This window comes from Buteo buteo, chromosome 8, assembly GCF_964188355.1.
Source record: "Buteo buteo chromosome 8, bButBut1.hap1.1, whole genome shotgun sequence".
NCBI classification, from domain to species: domain Eukaryota; kingdom Metazoa; phylum Chordata; class Aves; order Accipitriformes; family Accipitridae; genus Buteo; species Buteo buteo.
In genome coordinates, this window is record NC_134178.1 from 37,084,531 (window position 1) to 37,110,633 (window position 26,103).

The 26,103-nt window shown below is 39.6% G+C and overlaps 1 protein-coding gene across 2 annotated transcripts in view; it reads left to right on the forward strand.

The window, feature by feature from the left end:
• The first annotated feature begins 9,866 nt into the window (after nt 1-9,866).
• Nucleotides 9,867-26,103, forward strand: part of CBLB (Cbl proto-oncogene B) — a 140,109-nt gene continuing 123,872 nt past the window's right edge. The window contains exons 1-3 of one of the 2 annotated variants that reach the window (XM_075034146.1): nt 9,867-9,998; nt 11,099-11,257; nt 20,436-20,686. In XM_075034146.1, coding sequence (XP_074890247.1) covers nt 11,111-11,257; nt 20,436-20,686 — 398 coding nt within the window. In that variant the 5' untranslated portion in view covers nt 9,867-9,998; nt 11,099-11,110. The remainder of the gene's footprint in view (nt 9,999-11,098; nt 11,258-20,435; nt 20,687-26,103) is intronic. The other variant, XM_075034147.1, reaches the window with a different exon arrangement.

Here is a 26,103-nt window from a genome sequence, read left to right on the forward strand (position 1 = left end):
AATCACGTTTGATAGTTTTAAAATCCAACTGGCATAATTTAGTCAAGTGGAAGGAAAAAATATAGAAAGCCAATGAGTCAAGGGAAGCAAGTTCACAAGAGAATATTTGCAGCCTTAGCCAAAGAAAAAAAAGGGATGCACGTTATAATTTTTTTCCACTTACAAAGTGTTTCACATTTTTAAAATATTTGAGCTGGCATGCACTCCGTCACACACACCCCAGTATCCACCATGCTCTTCTTTCTAAAGTGCAGATCTGCCTGGTTTCCATAAAAGTCACAACAACCTATAATCACACTGCCAGTAAGTTAAAACAGATATTCTACATGGGCAGGAGATATGGCAGGAACAGACACTCAGCTGAACTAAGCCAAGGTAACTCTGTGGACTTTATTATGTTAGGAGGCTGGCAAGGTTATGAAATTGGGTTGAAAAGCTTTGGGAGTAAGGTCTTACTGAATTTAAGAGTAGCAGAATGTGTCTTTATTCAGGGTGCACAAAGTGAATTACTCCTGCCATTACACTGCTTTAGCTGACCACAGGGCTATAAAGAAGAAAGGTAGTAAGAATTCCCACGCATCTCTAGAATTTGTGTTGAGATCATACAAAAAAGGGCAAAATTACTACACTTAGCTTCTGTATGTCACCAAATGGAGAAAACTCTCAGAGTATATTCATTTTTCTATTTTAAAGTGTCCATCTCCTTCAGAAGATGCCTTTAAAAATTCTCTTTTGGAAGTCCTGAGCCTTCCTTCCTCAATCCTTCCAGCATATGGACTTCGTCTCCTGGAAGCTATACAGTCTCTTCACCTGTGTTAGACAGTGAAGCCAGACAGCTAAGGAGCAAATACGTCGTATCCACGTGAACAGCATGGGCAGAGCCTTGCTGAGACTCTGTGCACATTGACCCAATCCCCCTAGCACTGTCTCACATGTCAGCAGCACAACTGAGCCCTCCCCGAGCATGTTGCTATTTATCAGTTACAGCCTTGGGTTAGAAAGCATAATCCAAAAGCATATACACAGAAGAAGTCCAAACCCAATTTATATAGCACAGAAGAACTGAGGAGTTAACAAACCCACTTCATTCCCCTGTAATCTGACAAAATTTAAATATGCTGCACATGGAAAATAAATGGCCTAAGCCACATATCTATGGCAAAAGTGGAGTGTTTGTTTCAAAACAACTTCAGAAAAAGAAGCACAAGCAAATAAATGCATTTAAGGTTTTTAGAATTAGCAAGCAACTCTGCACCTTAATGAACCTTCAAAAGGAGAAATCTTCACATTCAGTAAGTTTTCAGAAATCACCAAATATCTGCCTTTATAAGATCAGCCTGCTTTTTTAAGGATTCATGAATAGGCTTTTAAGCAGATCACTACTTACTTTTCAAAATTCTGGATACATTGCCTACATGTAAAAGAAAAACACATGAAAAAATATTTCCAAGACATAGGACTTTCCTACTTCCTCCAGCCTTTCTTTGTAGGCTTGGACAAAGACATTAAACATTAAAAACTCAGTTGCTGATATTCCCTTCTACCAGGACGGAGTTAAGCACAACACACTCTCCAAGCTGCTAACATATAAGAATATTAACAATACTTCTTATAAAAACCTGTAGCATTTAGGTTCTTATAATAAAGAGAAAAGTGCAAAAGTCAAACTTCAAAATTAGGGACAATCTAGGAAATATTATGAAGACTGTCTTTTATTCATATTGACATAAAACACTGAAAAATTTTCACTTAATGCGACAGACTCTTTACTGAGTGCCAACCATATATTGTACCTGGTGCCAAAATTATACAGCTGTTCAGAGATACAAGGCTTTAATCATGAATACTTCATTCCTTAAAAAGTGAGCACTGGGACACAGTCTGGCTAATTTGTACAAGAGCAGGATAAAGCCTATGAGGAGTTGTCATTGAGCACAGATGACTGCTGGCTAGGTAGAGAAATGGTCTTAGATTATTTATTCAGCTCTGATTAAGTAAGAGTTTGAGAAGAACTGAACTATGTAAGACGACATTTTTGGTTATGCCCTATAGTGCTACACTATTTAAAGAAAAGTAAAATACCAGATACTTTAAAAAAAATAAGAATAACAGAACGGAGAGAGGAAAATACCAGCATGACAGGTTTAAAAGCCAGTATAGCTGGTTTTGCATTTACCGGCAAGTGACTGTTAACTGAACAAAATAAAAACACTGGGAAATAGACCTGCAGGGGAAAAAAACAAAAAACAACAAAAAACTAAACAACAAACCAAAACAAAATAAAATCACATTCCAGTAATTAAAGCCACTTTTGTGCTGTTTGATACAAGGGTGACACTATCTGACTGCCTAGACAATGGGGGCATCCATGTAGAACTGGATACACTGAAAGCTACACAGGAAAATGACAGAAACTCAGAAAAAAGGTTAACTCAAGCTTCACTTCATTATTAGTTTTACGTTGACTTCCTTATGTTTCATTTGACACAACATGCCTTAATTTGAAAATTAATAGAAACAAGCATTATAGTCTTCCATACAATAGAATTAACAGAATAATGAAAAAGCACATTTCAATGTAATATTTGCTGTTGTTCAAAATATGACTGCTTAATGCATTAAAATGAACATTTCAGAAAGGCAAAAATCACTTATTCCTCTCCCCAGAAGTCCAATTCACTATTTTTCATTTTCCTCTTAAAAAAAAAGTTCTCTTGTAATGAAGTAGAAAAATACAATCACCAATTGCATTATGTAGAATGAGCAACTGATGCAAAAATCTTGTAAACTCAGCCTGAGAATAACTGAATGCTCTGAAGCATTCAGCAAACAATTACAAATATCAAATGCACTCAGTTTGTGTTTGCAAGTGACCTATGCAAACGGTCAAAAATTACTCAGTTCTATTAAAATAGTGACTTGCCTTACAAAACATATGGCTTACTTTCAGTTTGGAAAAAATAACATATTTTAAATGAAGGTAAGTAAGTGGGGGGGAAAAAACCCCAATGTGTTTACTACACCAGTCAAAGACAAAAAGTTCCTGTTTTTGCTCACAAACAAAACATTGGTAGAACTTGAAGCATAGAGGAAAAACAAGATTCAGCACAAATTCATAGTCATGGAGTCAAGCAGATTATAGCACAAAATGTTTTCTTCTTTTAGAAGGATGGACAGAGCATTAGAAGCTACAATAATGTGTGGCACAGAAGAAAGTAAAGCAAATAAATCATAATGCTCAAGTTATGATTTTCTAGCAATGCATGATTCCCCTGTTTAACTATGACACTATCTTACTAAACTGAAAACATTGCTGCTTGCTGCAAAGAAGTCATATGACAGCATCTCATTCAAATATTTCAATTAAAGCTGCTAGCAATATAGTTCAAATCTCCACTAATTGAGGTTATTTCGACTTGCAGAAGCACAGAGGAAGTCTTTTCTATGCTAAACTGCGTTCAATAGACACAGTCTTGTTTCCTGTCAAAGTACTAGTCCAGAGACAGATGGCAATGGAAAGTCCCTAGGTGCACATCTTACAACCACTTACCACAATTTGAAAATCTTAGAAATTCTGGTGAAAGCAGAGATATTTGAACGGAAAAGAATGAAAGCTCCTAATTCTCAAGTCAAAGAAGAAATCCCAGTTGTATTTGGGCAGGATATTAAATAGGATGTTGATGTTAAATATTGCTGCTATTGTTTTATCAGACCGCGATTAGGAAGAACTAAGATCACAGCACTCAGCAGAAGGGGGGGTGGGGGGGACGACAAAGAAGATGTTGACATTGATAATTTTTATGCTATCACACAGATGGAGTAAATTGAAGAGGTAGTGCTAAAACGATAGGACTTAGTTAAAGCCTTTGCACCTGCTCTGGCAGATGGATGCAATTAATAACAGAAAAGAAACAGAAGAACTCAAGTAAAATTGCTCCCTGAGGGTTAGGTTGTTTTAAAATTAAGCTGACACGCTTTTTAAATACAATATATTAAGGCGGAGATGTGTTTTGAAGTGGGCTGTCTAGTTTACAGCAAATGAACTCATTAGCGAGGTGTATAGAGAAACACAGGCCTGGCCCCACACTTAGCTTTCATACTCATTCTGCAAACAGATAATGTATTTTCTAATTGCTCATAGTCAAGCAGACTGTTCTGCTATGTTTTGCATGGGAAACAATATCATACTTAAGTTGATTTGCTCCTACTATGAATGAAAGATTTGAAAACATAAGCCTGAGAGCCTTAGTCAGTAAAATTCTTGCCAATGTACTTCCAATGTGCCCTTTAAGGAGTTCACTCCTCAAGAAGCCAGTTGAAAGTAAATTTCATTATTTGAAGTCCAATCAAAATTAACTAACATGAAAGGCCCTGCATAAAAGAGTGTGAGCATGCACATGTGTATATTTATATGCACACACACCCTCCAACTATACCTGTATACAGTTACTACAGTCATGATGACCTAGGCACATGACGATCTGTGCTGTTAAATTATTAGGATACTCCCTAGTAGTTCTGGCCCGCATCAGGTGGCATTTTTCCAAACAAATCCCAGGGAGGTTCAGGGTTAGCACAGGTCAGGGATCACTCCCCGGATGCAGGTATTTTGGGTGTGGGGGTATGAGGGGGTGGTGGCGCAATTTTAGCAAGAATGGTGGCAACCAGCCCTGTAGTACCACGCTGCCTGGCCTCAGGGCCCAAGAACAGTGCTTGGCCCATTTTATTTACAGGTACAGAGAGAGCTAAATTTAGCTTGTCTTTCCAAATCAAGGATAAAAAGAGGATTTAAATCCTCAGCAGAGAGAACTAATGCAGGAACACTGTATTATCATCAGTTGTACTGCAACAGCCTGCTGGAGCAATGACGGATTTCTACAGTGCATAAAAACTTTGAAAAGCAGTGGGTTTTTTTGTTTTTGTTTTTTTTTAACAGTAATTCAACAGCAAACTGGGTTAAACTGTTACATTATTCATATTTCATGTGTGAAAATAATCTTTTTTTCATTTCTAGAAACCAGTAACAAATTAAAAAAAATGTAGGCTTGAGTACTCGATGGCCATGAATACCATAATCTTAGTAAACAGAGGAAAAAGAGGTAGTTGAATTAACTATAATCTGATTGAATTAACTATAATCTGATAATAATCTAGCAACAAACTGCCGCTGTTATACCAACTACCCACTAAGGCAGGAAAAGCATGTATTACTATACCAACTTAAATTATCAGTAAGAGAATTCCAAGTGGCACAGGTGATTGGTTTTGCTTTCTGTCTCCGAGTTTGCTATAATAAAACAGGTAAATATGTTGCAATCTACTTTAAAAGTTACCCACAATGGTGGTTTGCAGCTTAACCACCTTCAAAATCATAAATAAATGGCTTGATTTTTTTTTGTAGATTTGAAGAGGCTAGCATCCTTGAGGGCACTGTAAAAAAACAACATGAAAGGATTTTCCATTTGCTCCACTTTAATATTCTTAACAGCTATTACAGGTGACTATGTAATAATCGGATACTGGGGAGAAGGGCAGGGGGTATGCATAAGACATCGTGCATTTCTAGAATGGGCTAATGAAAATGTATTTAAGCAAATAGTCCTGGAACTTAAAGGCATCTGTTGTTACAATAGTTATCTTTTATCTTTGTTTGTTTGGCTTGTGGGGTGGTTTTTTTTGTTTTGTTTTTCTCTTTGGTTTTGGTTTGTTTGGTGTTTTTACAGAACAGATGGATGTAGGGCACCAAACAACAGCAGGTTCTAGTGGCCCTTACAGCCTCAGCTTCCCTGCAAAGAGGGACCAGCTGCTTTCTGCTGGGGTACCACACACTCTGTGAAGAGCGTGACCTTGTCAGAGCTCAGCCATTAAATGGCTGCCTGATGGGGCACTGCAAAATGCTACACCCCTATGAACAGTTGCCTTTTCATAACATTGTACATATTCAGTCAAAACACCAAGAGATCACTTTGAAAGTATAAGGATGCTGGGTTAGCCAGGGTATTGTGTTACAACTAGCAAAAAGTCACTTCAGATTCAACTTTTGAAATAGCTGACCTAAGCTTTTACAAGCATTGCTACCATATCACTTAACTCAGGATATTGTATACTGTATTAACCTTTAAAAATTTGTACCATACATGAGGGCAATACCTTATCTTATTTATGTGGCTATAAATAAAACCTACATCTGACCTCCACACTGTTCTCATGTTTCAGCTTATTTGGGCAAAAAGTCACTTGTACCATGGCAAAAAAAACACACAAATGAAAACAGCTTCCAAACCACATACATTGACTGACTGCAGAAAATCAATAATATTTTAATAGTTGGTGAACAAAGAAAACCAAAACAAAACATCTCTCGTTTCCAGCTACTGTCAATGGCTCTTTGATGGAATTCATTCAAAAGCAGCCACATAAAGTTTCATTCACAAGGCTGTGTAACAACTCCAGAGGAATGAGAGTCACCAGCAAAGCAAAAAAAAAAAAAACCCAACCAAAAAAACCCAAAAACCAACAAAACCAAAACCAGTTAACAGATAGGAAAATACCGCAATGGATAAATGTAACTGCCAGTTCAATTTTGATCTCTTGCATCTCTGCTTTTTCCCTGTCTACCAAGCAGCTGGGCTTTTCAAGAAGTGGCATGGTTTTGCCTTTCAGTAAAATACTCAGATCTGAAATCCTTACCTTACAAAGGGTTTATTTAAGAGTTCAAAACAAGGCTTCTTTCACACAGTCTTGATTCCTTTATCATATCCTGACTCACAGCCACCTTCACTCCATCATTTTCATTACAGGATTTTACCAAATCCTTACAGCAGTCATCCAGACATCATTACATGACTGGTTAGTACCGTAACTAGGTTGCGGATCAGTCTCATGTAATGTGGAACTGTCAAAATTTATCACCTCAGATTTACCTAATTTCCACTCTGTAGTGTTTTCATACAGTGATGAAAAAGACATAAACAGCAGATCCAAACTGTCATGTTCTTTTGTACACTAACAAGTAAAATAAACATTTAGCCATAGAACTTATAAGTAAGAGAGATCTGTGGAAGAATTTTAATTGTATGTACATAACTCAGGGGCCTTAATTAGACATCAAATGTACCGATGCACCTTACATACAGGCCAAACAGTAAGATGCTTTTACCCATATAGAATCTAGAATCAAAGTATCTGACTTAGGTTTCTGCTTTGAGTCACCTTGTGGTCTCTCGGTGGACCTATACATAGCAGACTACCTTCTTAATTTAGGGTTTTAGAAAGCCTGAAGTTGGGCAGTGGGAATACCCTCTCACCTGTCCCTTTGCACAGCTACATTAACACACTGCTGCTGGCCTGCTTCAAAATATTCCAGGTGGCCAGTGCCTTCAGCCACCACCCTTTCAATGGCCTTTTATCCTTACGCACCCCATAGATCCAGTGGGCAAGATTAGTCCTTATATTCTCCACTACTAATAAGCACATGCCTTGAACTTCAAACATATGGCAGCTGTTTGCTCCTCCTCTCATCCTTACCTCTCAGCTGTCTTCTATCAAACAGTCCTTTCACTCTGCATGCTTGAAACAACAAAAGCAATGCTGTGTTTTCTAGTCATTTCATAGCATAGCACACAAAAGCTTGACCCATCTTTAACACCCTCGGTACTGAAGCCATAGGTATCTCTTTCACTTGCTTCTCCCAGATGGCTTGCTTCCAACATACATTCATAGGATGCCCTGAGGGCTGTAATTCCCAGAGTATCCACACTTACTCCACAGCACAGGCAATGAAAAAAGGCTGTTTGAAAACCACTCACTTTCCCCACAGAGCTGGCTATTCTCTTAATAACGCAACAAACACACACAGGGATGCAGGGAACCAAGCTGCTCACTCCTGCTGGCTCTGCACTCAGATGAACTGCAAGACAACATGACTCAGCCCCAGACAGCTACCAAGTGCAACTCACAGATCATAGCTCTTGGCAGTGTGTGGAATATGAAGAGAATGACATAACAACAATGAAAACAAAACAATCAAGAAAAAGAACCAAAGATTTAACAAGTTCAGAAAAAATGTCAGATCCTCTGCTTTATCCACACCCAAACAAGAGATGCCAAAAGAGCAAGCAGTCACTACCAACCTAATCTTACGCAAGCAGAGCTCCACAAAAAAAAAAAAAAAAAGAAAAAAAAAAAGAAAGAAAGGATAAGGAGAGCTGCCAGAGAAGAGTTTCAAACCAACATTTAAAACAACACAGGGAAAAGAATACTTTACAGAGCTACAGTAAGATGAGAAGCTTCCAACCCACTTCAGGCGAGGACCTGCCAATGCATACTTTAAAGCTATAGAGGAACAATGACCTTTGAGGAAGACATTATTGATATGATTTTGTTGTTTTATGTGTGCCCAGAGGAGCAACTTGACATATTTTAAATCAATGGGAAGATACCTGCACTAAAAATACCTATAAATGACAATGCAAATAAATGAAACACTGAAAGCCTCTACAACTTTTTCTACTGTTTTCCCTGACACCTATTTTATTAAAAGCCAAAAATCAGAAAAATTAGGAAAAAAAATCAAGAAAAAGGGAAAACCTTTTTTTTTTTTTTAAATCTTTACAAGGGAAACTACTATGGAAAAAAAAAAATTGCTGATATTCAGAAAACTGAAACTTAAAAACACTCCTCTAATACAACTCTTCAGAAAACAGCCTCAGTTTTTAAGTATTTTTGTTTCCTTGTATGGTATTTAATTAGAAGATTAACATTTGCAAAGCATAATTACTCCCTGAAACATCTTCAAAATAATCTGAGGTCAAATATCTTGTACCCTATGCAGGTAAGCCTCACTCTTTCCTCTCCAGCATTCACAGGTAATACACAAATTTGAGAGGAAAATGTGTGCTAAAAGAAAAGCGTTAACACACTCATCAGTTGGTTTACCATATCCCAACGGAAAGCACTCATATCAAAATAAACATACATAAAAGGGTATTTTTATCTATAAAGTGTTTACATATTCCCTCATCACCTTTCGGAGTGGCAGTTTGAGCCTTACAGCCCTCACCGCTTCGTGTGGCTCTCCAGCCTATTTCCAACATGGGAAATCTCAGCACTTGCATAATAAGACACCCCCCCCCCCAAACCCCCAAAACCAAACCCAATAAGAAACTAGACTTAAAAAAGGAAAAGCAGTTCTTGTTCTCTGTGGCCACCCGCAAATTCTCAAAAGCGCAAAGGGGAAGTGCAAAGGCAGAGCACTCAACAAGGAGGCAATAACGACTATTGATTTTTAACGCACATAAAAGCGCTCCAGCAGGCAGGGGCACCACGACTTCACCAGAGGAGGCAGGGACACGCTGCCACAGCCCCTGGCCGTACTTCAGCCCCCGAAAGCCCCACAGCCAGGGACAAAGTCAGGGTCCCCTCGAAGCCGTTCCCCGCCCGGCCCCCCTCAGCCCCCCGAGAGGCCTCAAACTGCCCCCTCAGCCCCCCAGCAGGCGGGCAAGCGTGACGAGGTGGGACCGGAAGCTCCACCTCCCTCCCTCCGAGCTCCACCACTGGTCAGTTCGCCTATCACTCTCAGCACTGCCAGCCCCCTCCTTCCCGCCCCCTCCCCATCTCCGAAGCCTTCTCCAGCCGCCACCCCGCCCCGTTCCCAGCTCCACGCTCGTTTGCTGACGCGCACGTCAGTCAAACACAGCTTCCGCTTCTCATTGGCCGCTCCCAGGAGGTGGTTCCCGCCCTGTGCGAAGGGGGCTTGGTTCCTCGGCGTTGCCGCCCGCCCGCCCTCCCTCCGCCGCGCATGCGCGGGCCCGAGTGTTGTCCTGGGGGTGGGCATGTTCCGAGGAGAGGAGCGGCCGCCAGAGCGCCGCGGGGAGGGGGCGGGAGCGGGAGCGGGAGCAGGAGCGGGGCCGCCGCCGCTGGGGAGCCAGCCTCACTTTCTAGGAGTGAGGGGAGACGGTAGCCTGCCGGGGGCTGCGAGCGGTGCCGCATACAGACCTGTGCGTGTGCATATATCTATAGCTCTCTCTTGCATGTGCCTCTAGGACTCTCTCTGTCGCTCGCTCGCTCTCCACACACGCGCGCACATACCCACCCACCGGGCGGGCTGGGCTGTGGTACGGGCAGGGCGGTGCGGGCGGCGGGGCAGTAGCTCCCTATGCTTCCCCGCGGGGCAGCGGCCGCCCGCCGCCACCGGCAGCAGGAGCAGCGCCACGGGGCAGAGTCCTGCGGGGCGGCCGGCGCCGCGGTCGCGAGTGGCGGTCGCCCACGGCCGGGACGGGGGCGCGGGCGGCGGCGAGGGAAGACGCTCCGCCTGCCTTCCCCCGGGGCAGCGAAGCCCGCCGCCGGAGGGAGGAGGAGGAGGAGAGCCTCGTCCCGACGACGAGACGCTTCGGCTGCGCTCCGCCGGCCCGGGCTGAGGACGGGGGAAAAGCGGGGGGCGGGTGGGGGGGTGCTGAGGAGCTTCCCCCACGCCCGCCTCTGCCTCTCCCCGGCGGCTCCTCTCGCCCTCGGCACAAAGCCGCGCGGTGCGAATCTGTACGTATGCGTGCGCCGGCAGCGAGGTCCCTGCCTGCCCCCTGCCCCCGCCTGCCGTGCGGATTCCTGCCTGCCTGCTGCCTTCGCCGCTTCTTCATCCCCCCCCTTCTTCTTCTTCTTCTCCTTCTTGCCCCCACCCCGCCGCGGCCGCCGCGCGTCTTCCGCTTTTGTTGTGTGGTGAGGGGTTACGTGCCCGCCGGTACGGCGGGGGGTCCGCGGCAGCCCGAGCGGAGGGGCCGGCGGGGGGCAGGGGAGCGGCGGGGAGCGGAGCCGGGCCCTCGGGCAGCCTCCGGCCGGGCCCCGCCGCCGGCGGGTGGGTTTCCCCCTCCCGCCTCCCGGTGTTGACAGTCAATCCGGCATCGCTCCTGCCGGTGTAAACGCGGGCCAGGTGGGTTTACGCTGTCTGTCGTGAAAAGTTAAAGTTGTTCCTAAACGTGCCCCGGTCTTGCCCTTTCCTGCCCGTGACGAAGGAAGTGTTACCTCACCGGCTGCGGCGAGTTTTATGACGAGATGTGTTGGGAGCACCTTGTGAGTCTCTCTCTTTCTCTGTCGTTGCGGCCAGCTCGCCTCCCAGATGGCCAATTCCCTCAACGGCCGGAACCCGCGCAAGGGACGGATCCTGGGCTTCATTGATGCCATTCAGGATGCTGTGGGCCCCCCCAAGCAGGCAGCTGCCGACCGGAGGACTGTGGAGAAGACCTGGAAGCTTATGGACAAAGTGGTGAGTGTCTGCGTGCGTTCGTGGACGCAAGCGGTGAAGAATGGGGCTATTTAAATAGGTACCCATGAGGAAACGGCGTCTTCCTGCAGCTCCCACTGCTGTGCTGCCAGTGCCTCGGGAACTAAGGGGACTGGTGTTTTAGGTTATTTAAGCACCAGTTGTCTTTTTTTTTTTTTTTTTTTCCCCCTTCTTTTATGTGGCCTCTGGCTATGTTTTTTTTAATCTTGGTTTGTGGAGGGAAAACAAATGTGTGTTTGCCTTGGGCTATTGTTATTTTCAGATCCTTTAAAATGACTCAAACTTGAAGAGCTGTCCTAACGAAAAGCTGCTTAACTTTGACTTGTAATTACATATTCTGTGTGTTTCGTGTTGGATCACATTGTTAGTCTGCAAACAAGACCTCTGAAGCATGAAACTTCAGTTAAGCTAATAGTCCTGTGAGACATGCTCGTGATGGCAACATAGATATGTTTGTGCTTTTAGGAATGTGCGTGGAGACTGGGGGATGTCACTCTTGTCAGTTTAGTAAACAGATTAGTATGGCACGCCTAACTTTTACGCATGTGTTCTGCATTTTAATGATTTTTAAGTAGTTTAGTCTTCATTTTGAAACTAGAAATACGCTGTACTGAATCTCATTTTTCAGGAAGTGGGGGGCTAGACCATAGATTTTTAGATCTTACAGTTCTCTGCACCAGCCTGATACATTTTGTTTAGTGTTATACAAAATGACAGCTTGCATGAGGATAGATTAGCTAGGAGAGTTCCTTACCAATGGTAGGAACAGTTTGATTATAACACGGATAACTGTTCAGGAGATGCTAGGAGAGTTCCTTACCAATGGTAGGAACAGTTTGATTATAACACGGATAACTGTTCAGGAGATGCAAGCACTGTGCTTTGCATATGAGGTGGTACTTGAGAGCTTCCTCTTGGAACTGCTGGGGAGTGAGAATTACTACCTGTTAGCCTGGGATCTGTATGGCAATAGAGTTATGACTTAACTCAGTGATTCTTCATGAATTAGTGTAACTGTTTGCATTCCCTGTGGCTCTTGTAAATGCAGATATTTTACATTTCTTAAAGTTCATAAGTAGTTATACTGACATGGTGAGGATTATTTGATGTAATATGCCTTGACAAGTGATCATTTCGAAGTATTTGAGTCCTTGTATGCTTTCTTTTTTGATGCTCCAAGAATAGCATCTGTATTTCCATCAGTTTCTGATGATGGTTATAAACGTAAAAACCAGCTGTGATAGAAATTGTTATTATCACAAAGACTTTGTTGACATTTCCATGTTAATGATCAGGATGCTGTAAACAGTGAGCATCTTGTAATAAGAACTGCAAGTATAAATACTTGGAAGCAGGCAGTACTTCCTGTAGAAGGAAGTTTTCAGCTTGGAAACCAGGAATCTGGTTTGTTGTTGAAACCACGTGGGGAATGTACATGTACAGCTTAATTTCCCCATATCAGGTCATTTGCAAATCTATATGGAAAGGTTGTCCCCTGATTAGTTTGTATGTTCATGGTTACTAGAAAATGTTAACCCTGCTGCTTGGACTTGTGAATTGCTTTTACTCAGCTAGTGTAGGATAACTGTGTTTGTCACTATTACACTAGAGCATCAGTACAGCCAGTGAGGCCTGTTCTGTAGAAGTCGCTGGAAAGGCTGGACTTTGCGCTGTGCTTTCTTCTTCATTTTACTGGATAAATGTTCTCAATTTGGATCTTTAATGTACCCTCTTTAAGCTGCTCTCAGTTAATCAAATTTTATTTCCAAATTATATTAAAGTATACCAGACAGTATGATGTCATAGTGTGAGAATGCTGTAGCTTACTGCTTGAGTTTTTAGCATTTGGTACTTATAGTGAAAGGATGTGTTTGAGCAAATTTAATATGTTGGCAAACAAATTTAAGTCTCTTAGCCTTGTGTGGCAGTAGGCACAGGAAGGTTATTTTCTCCTCTGCCTAGATCAAAACCAGGGATTAAAATCAGATATAGAAACCTGCTCGATTGACTGTTGTTTCAAATCCCATTTCTGGAGAGTGTCCTATGACTGATTTCTGTGGTGGGTCACTGATCAAATTATTATCTAGTGAAGGTGGTAGGCTCTGCAAAGTCGGTGGGGTGCCACCCATGGTAAGATTGTGGCTTTGAGGCCTATTTTGCTTGTTGTAATAGCAGTCATTATCCTTGTTTATTCTTTAACTATAATAGCTGTGATAACCATCTTTTTGCTGCAATGAGGTAGCTAAAGTTTTCTCCCATTCTAAAGATGTTAGGGAAGGGGAGAATGGGGACAAAGCAAAGCTATTATCTTGACCAAAGGATGAAAAAAGAGCATGCTTAAAAACTAGGGCCAGAGCTCAATAATTTCTGGTTTACATTTCTTTCTTTCTTTCTTAAAATGCCATTCTTTACCTTTCTTGCCTTTCTTTCTGTAATTTCCTCCTTTGGCAGATGAGATGTTCTGTATGAATTACTTGTTTTCAACAATAAGGGTTTAACCAATACTACAAATATTCCTCCTCTATAGGAACTAGACTATGAGAGTGGTTTTATGGTATATGTAGAAGTTCTGGCTACTCAGATACCATGCAAACTTCTCTGTGTAGAGTTGGTTGTATGTCATGCTTTGGAATTGTTCAGATTTCATGGTAATGTTTGTTTTCTATGGCCTGATGCTTCTTCAGCTGTCAGAATAGGCAGAAGGTTGCAGTTCTGCTTAAGTGTCTTTGGTTTAAAAGTCTGTTACCAGTTTGAAAAAATAAAAGGTTTCGAAAGAGTTCTTTAGCAGGACAGAATGTTGGTAGAGCTCCTGGTTAGAGCCCTGTTTGTAAAAGTTACTCTAAGCAACATACTTGCAGGGAATAATAAAAAAAGCCAACTTGTTCTGAGTAATCAGTGAATGTGAATTGTTATCTGTCTTTGTATCTTGGATCTGCGTCTGCCTTTTTATACTTTATCCACTGGGATCTGTACTTTTTGAGGTTTATGGGTATGTCTTTTTCTACATGAATTTACAATACTACCTGAATTATTAAAGGGACATCAACTGTTAGCATCAGTGTCGTTTCCCTGCTGCTTTTCTCATGGGTAAGCAGTAGCTTTACCATTAAGAAACAAAATTACTTTAATTCCTTCGCAACGCAAAGGATAATATTCTTTTTATCGTTTGGAAAGCTAGCCCTGCTTTCTAGTGCTAGCATTATATAACCAAGTTGACCATATATCTCTGAACTTCTAGCAAGCAAATTACTATTCTTAAAACATGATGTGTATTATAGAAAGTTAACAAATAACTCTTAAGTCTTCCTTTAAACTATGCATAAATTACATGAGAATTTTTTTTTTCCTGAGATTCTAAACCTAATGGTTTTAAAATCTAGAAACTAGCTGTGGATATTTATAATATATATAATATGGATTATTAGAGGATAATGGTTATCTTGAGAACAACTTTGGGAGAGACTGTCTATTATGTAAACATGGGAGTAGTTAAGTTAATTTACTGCTCGGGCTATTTAGAGTTGGCAGTACTATTGTGCCTACTTTACTATTGTGGGTTTCAAGCTGATAAAATTGTGACACATTCTGAGCAGGATTTTTTAAAACATGAATATTTCAGCAACTTCCAATCACTTTTCAGTACTTCTATGCACTGGGCCTGAAAATAATTGTATTTTCTACTCTGAAGATGAACAATATTGTCTAAACTGTTTGGGCGCTCTGTCACGGCCCACCCAGTTGTTTGACTCTATGTAAATGGGGATGGCAGTTTGATTTGCCATTTAATAATTACCTAAGAGAAATTAGAATGCATCTCCAAAGCTCATACTATTGACTTAGTGAGTAGAAGCTGTATTACCTCTGTAACTTACTAATGTAGTTTCCTTTAAATTGTTTGTCAGCATCCAAGTTTTCAACAGCATCTAAGTGAGTATACAGAGCGTGGTAGTTGAAACTATGTGTGTGTTGGTTATTCTTTATAACACTTTATGTAATTGTTACATTAATGTGCAACCTTCCAAGTCAATTAAATGTCATTGTTCTACAAAGGATCTAGAAAAGACAATCGCCAATCATAACCATGGTATTCTTCAGCGTATTACCTGGTGAAAGTTGATAGGAAGTTTTGTCCTGCATACAGTGTTTGTGGAAAAAGAATAAAAATTTAAACACATGGAAGCTTCTCTTTTTCTAATCAGAAGAAAGTATAAATGACCCTTCAAAGTCAGCTGTCCTTGTGCATATGTAGCATCAGCATTGTTATTGCTTATTCCTGCAGTACGGAAACATATGGCTCAGTTGCAGCGTGGTAGCTGTTGAACAAGCGCTTACTGTGTTCTCAGATAAGATTGGTGATTGGTCACCTCTACTTAAATTTTGATGAGAAGGCTTCTTTCAGAAAGAAAACCCATCTTTCTGTGGAAAATAAAATGCATTGCAGTTAAGGTAACATCTGGTGGGAAGAAATACATGATGAAGCATCATAATGTTCAGATTTCATCCATTTTCCTGATTAGCTCCTCCCTGATTAAGTTCTTCAGAATTCATTTTTTGGTAGCATTGTGTGTTGTGGTTTTCTGGCGAATTGTTACAGTATCTTACTGCAGAGCTACCTTTATTCTGTCTGTGGTGTACTTTGACATTTTTTGTACTGCATGGCAGAAGATACTTGTTCAGTAGATGGTTTTGAAGTGTAATTTTGGAAGTGTGTGAGCACTGGTGCTTTGATTGTTCTAGTCCATTCACTGCAGCTGAAAACTGTTTAGCGGATGTCCTACTCATTAGATACTTTTTCTGTTTTAGCTGTGTTACTTTCCTTGTATTGTCTTTGACTACCATTAGGTGTTTAAACAGATTGTGTTAGGGCTGATATACTTTGCTTGAACAAAGTTCTTTTGTCAGACAAGTTCAGGGCTTTCAACTTTATTGTTTGCTTTAAAAAGTGAATAGAAGATATAATTTTTTGTAAGAAATTAATTTTCTAAATACAGTAGGCATCCATGACTCTATCTGAAGATGCTATGAAAGAATGCCTTATAATTTAAGTCAAATATCTTAATAAATAGCACTACTCATAACATTTTTTGGGGGGGGGAGGGGGCGCGGAGAGGAGGGAAGAGGCAGTTGGTTTTTTTTTCTCCTTGGGCACTAGAGTAAGCTTGTCTGGAAGTTCCTGAGTTAACGGTTTCAAAATTTGTTTCTGGTAGATGTGGGTAATGCCTTAGTACTTCACAATCAGAATTACACTCTGTTGTTTCTGTGATTCTGGAGTAAATACTTGGATTTACCCTGAGTGAGGTAATGAAAGGAGTTTAGCTTTGTCTCAGTTTACCTCAGTGAGAGAGACATTTCTTACCAGCTTGCTGACTGACTGCTTTTCATTTTTTAGATTGGATGCTTGCTAAATACATACATGCTTACTTCCAGTCATAACAATACACAAATCACCCAGTGATATGATTCATGTCCGCTCTTAAAGTGTTGGTGAGGCTTGTTTTGTGAAGTGCAATATGGAGGTCTTTATTTTTGGTTGTTTTTTTGTTTTGTTTTGTTTTCGTTTTGATTTCTGTTTTCTTTTGAAGAAAGGTATGTGCACCACTTCTGGTGCATTGGTAAATCTTTTGCGTCAGCAGATGCCATTTCTTATTGCTTGCTTTTAATTGTGAACTGCTGTGGTACGTGTCAGGACATCCTGATTCTGGAAACCATATGGTTTACCAGCCATCTCTTTACAATCTTACTTCGTTGTGTATTCTATAAAGTGAAGATAGCCTTGTACTACTTCACTAGATCACTGACTTGAACTCAGTGTTAGCATTTTTTCAGTGAGAATGTGTAAGACTAATAGAGTTGTACTGTAGAAGAATTTTTCTATGACTTCCTTAAAGGCTTGTTCTGGAGTTGAAGGTTCTAGTAATGTGCTGTATTTATGTCTATAAATTCAGCGGAAGGTGAAGCCTTGTAAACCATGATGACCACAGGATCCTGTTTTGGTGTGTGTATTGACTGTATGTAAAGATACTGGACTGAAGAAGACTTTCTAGAACATCTGAAGGAGAAAATAGTTGTTCTTTATAGCTGAATGTTCTTTTTGTATAGCTGAATAGACCAACTGTTGAAAATGCACCAATTAGCATAAGCAATTTGCTTTTTCTTGTTGTTTTTTTATTTTTTATGGTATTTCTAATATGTATGAAACCACTTATATTCCGCTCGTTGGCACATCTCATTGAAAAGATGGACTTCAGAAAGAGAATTAATTCTTTGTTCATAAGATTTAAGTTAAGATAAATAAGCAATTCAAAATGATTGCAGCCTTTTCTATGTGTGGTCTGCTCTCATTGCTGCCTTTTTTTCCCTGAATAAATATTTTCTTCTTTTCAGCTGTTTTTTCCTTGTGCTTCTTGCTTCAGAAAGTTGTAGTGCCTAATCAGTGATACTGATTTGTGTCATCTGTAGTTGGCTTTGGGAGGAATGTCAACCTTGTTTTGAGTTTTCACTAAATCAGAAATCGCTGGTAACCAAAGTTCAGATGAAAAAGGTCTACGTTTTTCATAAAGGTTTTCACTGCTGTCTTTGGGATTCCAGTTCTTCTAACTCTTCTACAAAAAGAAATTCATGTATGTCTCTGCATGGATGATTTTCAGATGTGTCTACACATGTAAAATTCTTTGCTCATGTTTCTGAAATATCCTTAAAGCATTCTGTCAGCTTAACTTCAGCATAACTAAAAGAAAATGTTTAATCACCTTCATAAGTCTCTCTTGTTAGTTCCTTTCTTAATTTTCTCGGGTGACACCAGCATCCTGCCTTCATTCAGGCAACTCAACTTTTAAAAGAGCAGTTCAAGTAATGTCTGAATCTTTCTGATCAATCCATTCACCTAAATCTGTCATCCAGGCCTTGCTATTTTGTATATCAGTAAGTTCAGCTTTGCTTTTCTGACCTTAAAAGAATGCCATAGTATCCAACCTTTATTCTTTGAGAATGCTGCTGCAGCCATCTCCTAACCCACGACTTGGACCATGTTGTCCTTTTTCTTTGTCCTGATAACCTTCTGTTTATCACATGAAATAGAAACAAGTTATTTTCAGTTTCAGAGTCTCTTGCTGTCTTGCTCTTGCAGTTCATGGATTGCAGTTCCAGACTTCATCACCTGATGAAGACATGACCAAACACCTTTAAGCTTTACTTTTTTTTTTGTTTCCTTCCAGCTTATTCCTAAATTTAGGAGGAATTCCTTTATAAGCCACTAAATTATTGTAGAGCTTGCCTTGAAACTTTGCTGTTTATATCTAGAAATACTTAACTGCTAACACCCTGAGCCACTCTTTAGCATGTTGAACAGTGTTATGCTCATGTATTCATCTTTGCCTGCATCCATCTGCTGTCTTTTTGTTTCCTACTGAGATTGCAAATTTCTCTGTGGGAAGGACTGTCTGTTCTACAACACATCAGAAGGGTTCCTGATCCCTTAGTTGGTCTAGTAGGTGAAAGAATAATAGAAATTACTAAAGTAACAATGGATCAGTGAAATGAGGGGAACTATTGCAAATGTGTTTTAAATACTGTTTTTGAATGGTGCTAACATTTCTATAGTGTTTATGAGGTTGCACTGTTCTAATGGTGCTAGACTTCTTTTTTTAAAACTTGTCAGTGCTTGACTTCTGTCCACTATTCTGTCTCCACTTTTCTAACTATGACCCCAGTTACCTAAATCTAATTGCCTGGCGTGTTTTTGTACGTATGTTTTAGAGGGGAAAAAACAGTTATGCATTTGCTTTGCTGTTTGTGGTGCATGAAGGTCTGTTAGTGGCAACAGTCTTAAGGCAGTGAATTTCTTCATCTGGAAATTGAAGGAGGGGTCAGCAATAGTGATACAGCTTTGAGTTTAGAGAGCTGAATGATCCAGGATACAAGTTTGTTGTTCCGGCCCCCCACCCCCCGCCGGAAATGCTCAAGACTGCACTTTTTTGAAGTTGATACTTTAGTAAGAATAGGACTCTGCTTTCAGCAGTATTAAGATGTTTTTACAGCCTCGTTAGTTACCTCAAAAGAATGTCAAAGTCACTAATATATAATATGGCAATCTCCAAATGATACCTATAAAACTTTGATACCACATGGACTTAATTTTTTCGTAAGTATTTGCATATGTACCACTGCGCACACATGTCTAGAATGTGTCCCTCTGCAGTGTCTTAGCTGAGCATGAATAGCTCAGTGCAATAGCACTCAAAAACTATCCGTTAGTTTTGATCGCTTTTTGCTTTCTAGAACAGAACATTATGGACAAACTACCAGAGAATTTAGGTAGTCGGGAGATAATTACTCTAACCTTGTATATGTTCAGGAAACAAGAACAGTACCTTCTTGTTCCAGAAACATTTCCCGTGGAGACTAGATTCAAATAAAGGTGTTCAATTAATTTGAAGCTTATTCCTTTAAGTAATATATATTATTCAATTAATTTTTGTGCCTTTTAGGAACATGATGATTCCAAGTCCATTAAGATGTTATCTTCTATTACAGCCATGAACTGGAAAACATTGAGTTTATAGTGTTTTGTTTCCTGGTTTATGATATCTGTTTGTGAGTGACTTAATTTCTGTCTGTCATAGCTAATAGCTTTTGAGCCACTGGTGGCATTCAGACCATTTTCATGTGTGTAGACCTCTCAAACTTTAAATTCCTATGGGTTCTAAGAGGTTATGTTGTTGGATAGAGAAAAGAGAGAGACAGCAGATGAGGTAATTTATAAGCTCAGTTCTTAGTAGACATTTAAACATCCATAGGGAAGTTCACCTGCAGCAAACACATCTGTATGAAACTACTGCTCTTGGCATTAGTTGCGTGCTGTGTTTTGATAATATACTCCTTAGCATATAGTAGGTAGGCAAAGACATTCTTACTTTAAATGCAAAACCCCGAAATATGTAAGTAAGCTTATTTGCTTTTTATAGATGTGACAGGATTAAGTTAAATTTTACATCTTTTGACATTAGAGACTATGTTGGGATTTCATGGAACATAAATGAAGTAGGATTTAATTCTTTGTGCCCAGAGGTTAGAGAAGTATGCTTACACCTATTAAGACATCACATCAGGCTTTCCCCCAACATATTTCTTGTCTTTTACATTCTCTTGTTTTTGGTTATAGGTAAGATTGTGCCAAAACCCAAAGCTTCAACTCAAAAACAGCCCACCTTACATACTTGACATTTTACCTGACACTTATCAACATTTGCGACTTATACTGAGCAAATACGATGACAACCAGAAACTTGCACAACTCAGTGAGAACGAATATTTTAAAATCTACATTGACAGTCTCATGAAAAAATCGAAACGTGCTATAAGACTCTTCAAAGAAGGAAAGGAAAGAATGTATGAGGAGCAGTCACAGGACAGGTAAGTGAAATATTTAAATATGAAGTAGATTGTCTGGCCTGTCTGCATTCTTAACACTGTTTGTCTGCAGCCATTGTGTTTTGACATTTTTAATTATTTAAAGAGCAGAAATATTTATTGTTTGGATTCATTGACCCTGCAGGTCAATCAGTAATTTGCTAGATTTGTTCCACTGTGTGCTCTTGTCTGTCACTTTATGACCTTTAAAACCAAGTGCATTTCCTTCATAAAACATTCATTTCATTGTAATTACTTATTCACAGGGCCTTACAATACGTAGTTTTTCCTCTGGCAGAGAGAGACTGACTGTTACTTGGATTGAGCTTGACCTCCCTATCCCAGTTCTTAAAACTGTGGGAGCCATGATGGCTATTGACTTAGACCTTTCACAAGTGATGAAATGGAGCAGAACAATATTCACATTTTTGAGATATTGTGTGATGTTAGCATAAGGTGATGATAATGTTAGTTTGGTGCTGCGAAGCCTTTTCAGAAACCTAATGGATTCCTGATTTGCAGTGGTTCAGTTTTAATAACAAGGATTAATGTCTACTTTATGTGTACTCTTGGTGGTGAGTGAAGAGGTTTTTAATATTTGATTTTATTGCCTGATAATTTAAAATTATATTTCAAGAACTTCTGTGCAAAATCTGCAGTTTTGTTTTGGGAAGGGATACAGCAGTGTTGTGGCAATTAGCCTCTGCCATGTGTGGTATATCTGTATATCTATTCAAATAGAAGATACAATGCTGTTTCCAGAGTCTTCCCTTTTTAAAGGAGATGAGGTGAATAGGAGATAGAAAGGAAGTGAATGGAGGGTTGAATCCCTGCCTCTGTGTCTGCACCTGAGCTCAGAGGCAGGGTTGCAGTATAGTTTTACAGCTGGTGAAACTGTTAGTAGAAGCAGTGAAATGTGTACATTCTTGTAAATGTCACTGCTGTTATGTTTGATTTACACATATGTTCCTTCCAGATCTTCAGCAGTGGTCATAGCTATTCAGTATACCGTGGTAGTCTCCTGCACTTGATAGGGTGTCTGAAGCTTGTTTAAGGTCTAAGGAATTTTCTTCTAAAGTATGTTAAGACTGTTCAATTTTGAATATACTTGGAGCAGTTTGCCTAAGAGGAGCAAAATACACTGTTTGAACTATTTTAGTGATGAGTAAAGATCTTGATGAATGTCTTTTGTGTTTGAATTCATAAGTATGTAAACGAACATTTTTACTGTAGATGCATTCTTACCAGAACCCCTGGAAGAATTGTTCAGCACTGAGCCTATGGGTTCTTTTTTAATATCCCATTTGTTTTATGTAAAGAAGTCATTGAGTTGCAAAGGAAATAAGAACTTTTTATGGTAAGGGAAATTTGACATAAATGGCTGCATTATGTAAACAGGTTTTATTTTGACTTCCCTATGTTGTATGAAACTCAGATTTACTTATGGTTTTGCTTACAGTTAGCAATAAATTAAAGCCAGTTTCAGTGTCACTTTTTCAAAAACACTGCTATACACTCTGTACAGTGATTCAAACAGTGTCTTAGTAACTGTATCTAGTTGCTAGAGTTGCTTTATTCTTTCCAATTACCCACTTCATTTCCTGCATAAGGGTAACAGTGGTGATAGAAGGATGTCTTTTGAGAAGCAAACAGTTTTTGAAGGAGGTGCAGTTAGCATATTTACTGTCATTTATTTGGGCCATTCTTGTGAGACGATTGGAGAGGAGGGATTTTAAAACAAAACATAGTAACGAAGTGCACTGAATCACAATAACTGCTTTGGGCTCTCTAAATTTGTTTCTGAAGGTGGCAGCTATATTATTTTGCCTGACTGAAGGAGTTTGAAGCTTGAGGAAAGGAGTACAATAGAAATGTTTCTCCTGTGCTAAAATTGTTGTGTTTCCTATACAAATAAAAATTCTGACTGTATGTCATAATGCTTAAACAAAAAAAAGTGTAAGCATTGTTTCAGCAGTTCATGCTTCATGCCATTGTAAGTTAAAATCTACATCATTGTGACTTCAGTGCACTCTCATTCATCTAATGGTGATATTTTATCTGTATGTGTGTTCTAGTCTAAAGTTGAATGAAGGTATACTTGTTTGAGCCCTATGACTAGGTACCCATTTGCTCTGCAGTGCTTCAATGTACTTAATCATGTTAATTCTTGGTAAGTTAGTAAAAGAAGCTGTTAATTTTTTTAGCTTCTTTGCTTCCAAACATGCCTGCATTAACCTAAGTACGTTATTTCTTAGTGTTATAATGCAAACATAGGAGTGTTCATTTAAGTAAGTGGTTTTGATGATGTTTCCAAAATGACTGTCAAACTGAGGTGTAGTCAATTTTAAAAAAAAAAAAAAAAGGGCAAGCCAAAAGCCTCTTGCATTGACACCTGGCCAGTTTCTGTGGTTTTCAATCTTACATTTCTGTTTTGTTTTCTGTTAGTGTCTCTGTGGTTTCTGGATAAAAGGTCATAATGAAAAAGAGAAACTGGCTGCATTTGGAAGCATTCTGTATGTATAGTTGATTAGTATACTTTTAACCTATTAGTGTTATTAAATAATCTTTTAACTTCTCTAGTGATGGTACATTTAGGAACCAATGCCAATATAAATATGATTTTATTTGTCGGATGACACCAAAATTATGCTGTTGTGAAGAATTTGTCATGAATTTTAGTTCTCAAAGATCCATGGATGAAACAAGATAGTGTGCCAGTCAGATTACGTACAAATGGCTAAACCAAAAGTTTACACTGCGATGGTGTTGCCTTTCTATCCTGTGTTTCACGTCAAACACGTAGTAGCCGTTTAAGAGTAGTTGGTGCTGTCATTCTGTACTCTCTGGGGTGAGTCTTGCTAAGTGGAGAAAACACAGCTTACAAGTTTGTTTATTGTATATGAATTCCATCTACCTTCTGGGTATGGTGTCTAGTATAAAATTGTTCTCTCTTAGTCCTCTTGCTTCACGAAGTAAGAGATGATGTTCAATAAATTCTGTAAACTGTACTAGATACAGGCCGGACAGAAGTTTTTCTATGTATGAAGTAATTTAAAGATATTTTTTGTCACTTAAAATTTTATTAACAAAGGCTTATTAAAATTACTGGTTCAGGTACAACTATCCTTCTTGAAAGGCTTTGTGTGTCTTTGAGGGTCTGGGGTTTTGTTTTGAGGTTTGTTTTGTTTTTCCCCTTTGTTGTTTATTGGGAAGCAGACTAAAGCTGGAAGGCGTCATTTCTGTGAAGTCCAAACTTCCTTTTGTCTTACTGCATTCCAGAATTATGCATCCAGAAAAAATAAAAACTTTGGAGGCTGGCAGTTTTTTAAAACAAATATGTTAGCCAGGTGTAGAAATCAAGCACATAAGTTACAATAATAAGACCAGAGGAGGAATAAAGTGGCAATGGGGAGATTACGTTTGGATTCATTCAAGATGCTGGACATGGCCTTCAGGGCTAACTCAGCCATTTCTTAGTAATGGAGACAAGTGCGAGCTTTCCTGTGCTTAGCTGTAAGTTGTGTCCTTGGAAGAGTATGTCTTGAGGTGGAACTTGTTCATTGTCTGTTTTAATATTGCATGCCTTCTGCTGTATGCCCTTTATATGAGGAGAAAAAAAGTATAAAACCAGGGTGTATACTTCTAATACTCTCTTAAATACTGCTTGGTTCAGCCAAAATTAGTTGGCTACTTGTTTTTAAGTTGCATTGCAGAAGTGGAAGAGGAAGATAGGATGGAAGATGGATATTTCTTAAGTAGTGGGCAGTACTGATGAAGATGGCAAGAGAAGAGCTGAGGTGTTTTTGGTGTTGATGTAAAATGGCACCTGTTCCTGTACAGAAAATCACACTAAATTCTCTTGCGCATCTGGCCATTTGGTGTCTTGATTCAAATTGCATGTTTCTAGATTTTACAGCTTGATTAAGCATTTTGTTAGTGCAGAATTCTTACATTCTCCAAGTCTTCTGGGGAGGTATTATACCTATGATTCAAGCGATAGATCAGGTTCTCCTTTGTTACTATTCATGTGGGTTAGTGGATTTACAAGTATTCCATTTTTCTTCCTTAAGTCCATGTTGACAACTGAGATCAGGTAAGGTTTTTGAATCAAGTCCCTGAACTGGCACATCAAAGTACACAGCATTCTCGGTAGCGACCTTTCTACTGCTGAAATGTCTAGCCCATTCCCTCCTTATTCTGAAAGTACAGACTTTATGAGAAGTTACAAGGGTAAGCATCAGGATGGACTTCAGTTTTGTCAGCTGTGATGCAGTAACAGCCATTTGTGTACTTATGTGGTCAGAGGTAGCTTACCCTACTACTTTGAATCACTTCATCTTGTACCACAACCTGCTGTTCTATTTACAGGAAGTTAGGAAGTTTATAACTTAGCTGGCCATGTAACTTGTTCGTGTGTCTCCAGACAGAGGAGATCTTGTTGTTTGAGAGAAGGATCAGGAAGAGTATATTTTTAATACAGGATGATTTTATTTGGACAAGTCAAGATTGTTTTGGCTGATGTTTTTCTTGTTTGACAAATAGAACGTTCAGATTCAGAAAAGGAAGTTAATCGTTCTTTTCATAGAGCTAGTTTTGGCTATTGGTTAACATCACATAGATAACTCTGTAATTGTCAGATAGTAAGGATGACAGCCTTCGTTTGAAGTTGTGATCTTGTGGTGAAAGTTATTGGCTCCTTAGAATCTTGTGATTTGTCCCATTTTTCCAAGCAAGTTATGTAGGTTTTGGTCTTCAGTAAATTCTGAGCTGAACAGTTAGGCTCTACATAACCATCAATCTGTTGTCTGACATGATCTGTAAACCCCTGCACTTAAGCTATGCCAACAAGTTTTAGAAATCAAATATATTGACTGTTTTATTCTAATCTTGCTGAAGTTGAGGCGAAGGAATCTAGTATTTGTCCTTTCCTCTCTTACATTTATTTACCTGTATTTTTAGATGGTTCCTTCACTAGGTTTTTTAGGAAAAGAAGCCACCTTACTCTGCTTGAAAGGCTTCTAGAGTGTTGACTCATTGCTTGAACTCCGGTGCTGTCCCTAGAGAAAAGAGGATACTTGCTTTTTCAATGTATAACCTATAATACGGTAATTGGGAATGGAACTTGGTTACAATAAATAGCCTCTGATAAAGAGGCTTCTTCGGAGGAAAAGAGTGCATGATTGATTGGATAGGGTTTCATGGGAGAAGGAAATGAAATGAGGGTTTCATTTTTTTGTGGGTCTTTTTTGGTTTTGTTTTGTTTTTGTTTTTTAAGCTTTTATGTTATGGTGAGAATTTTCACCCTCTTCTCACCTCCCTGTTCCTTAGAGGTGATGTAAAACCAGATGTGAGCCAAAACATCTTCAAGAAACCCTTTGGTGTACCTGAACCACATGAGTAATTGAGCTTCAGTGCAAATT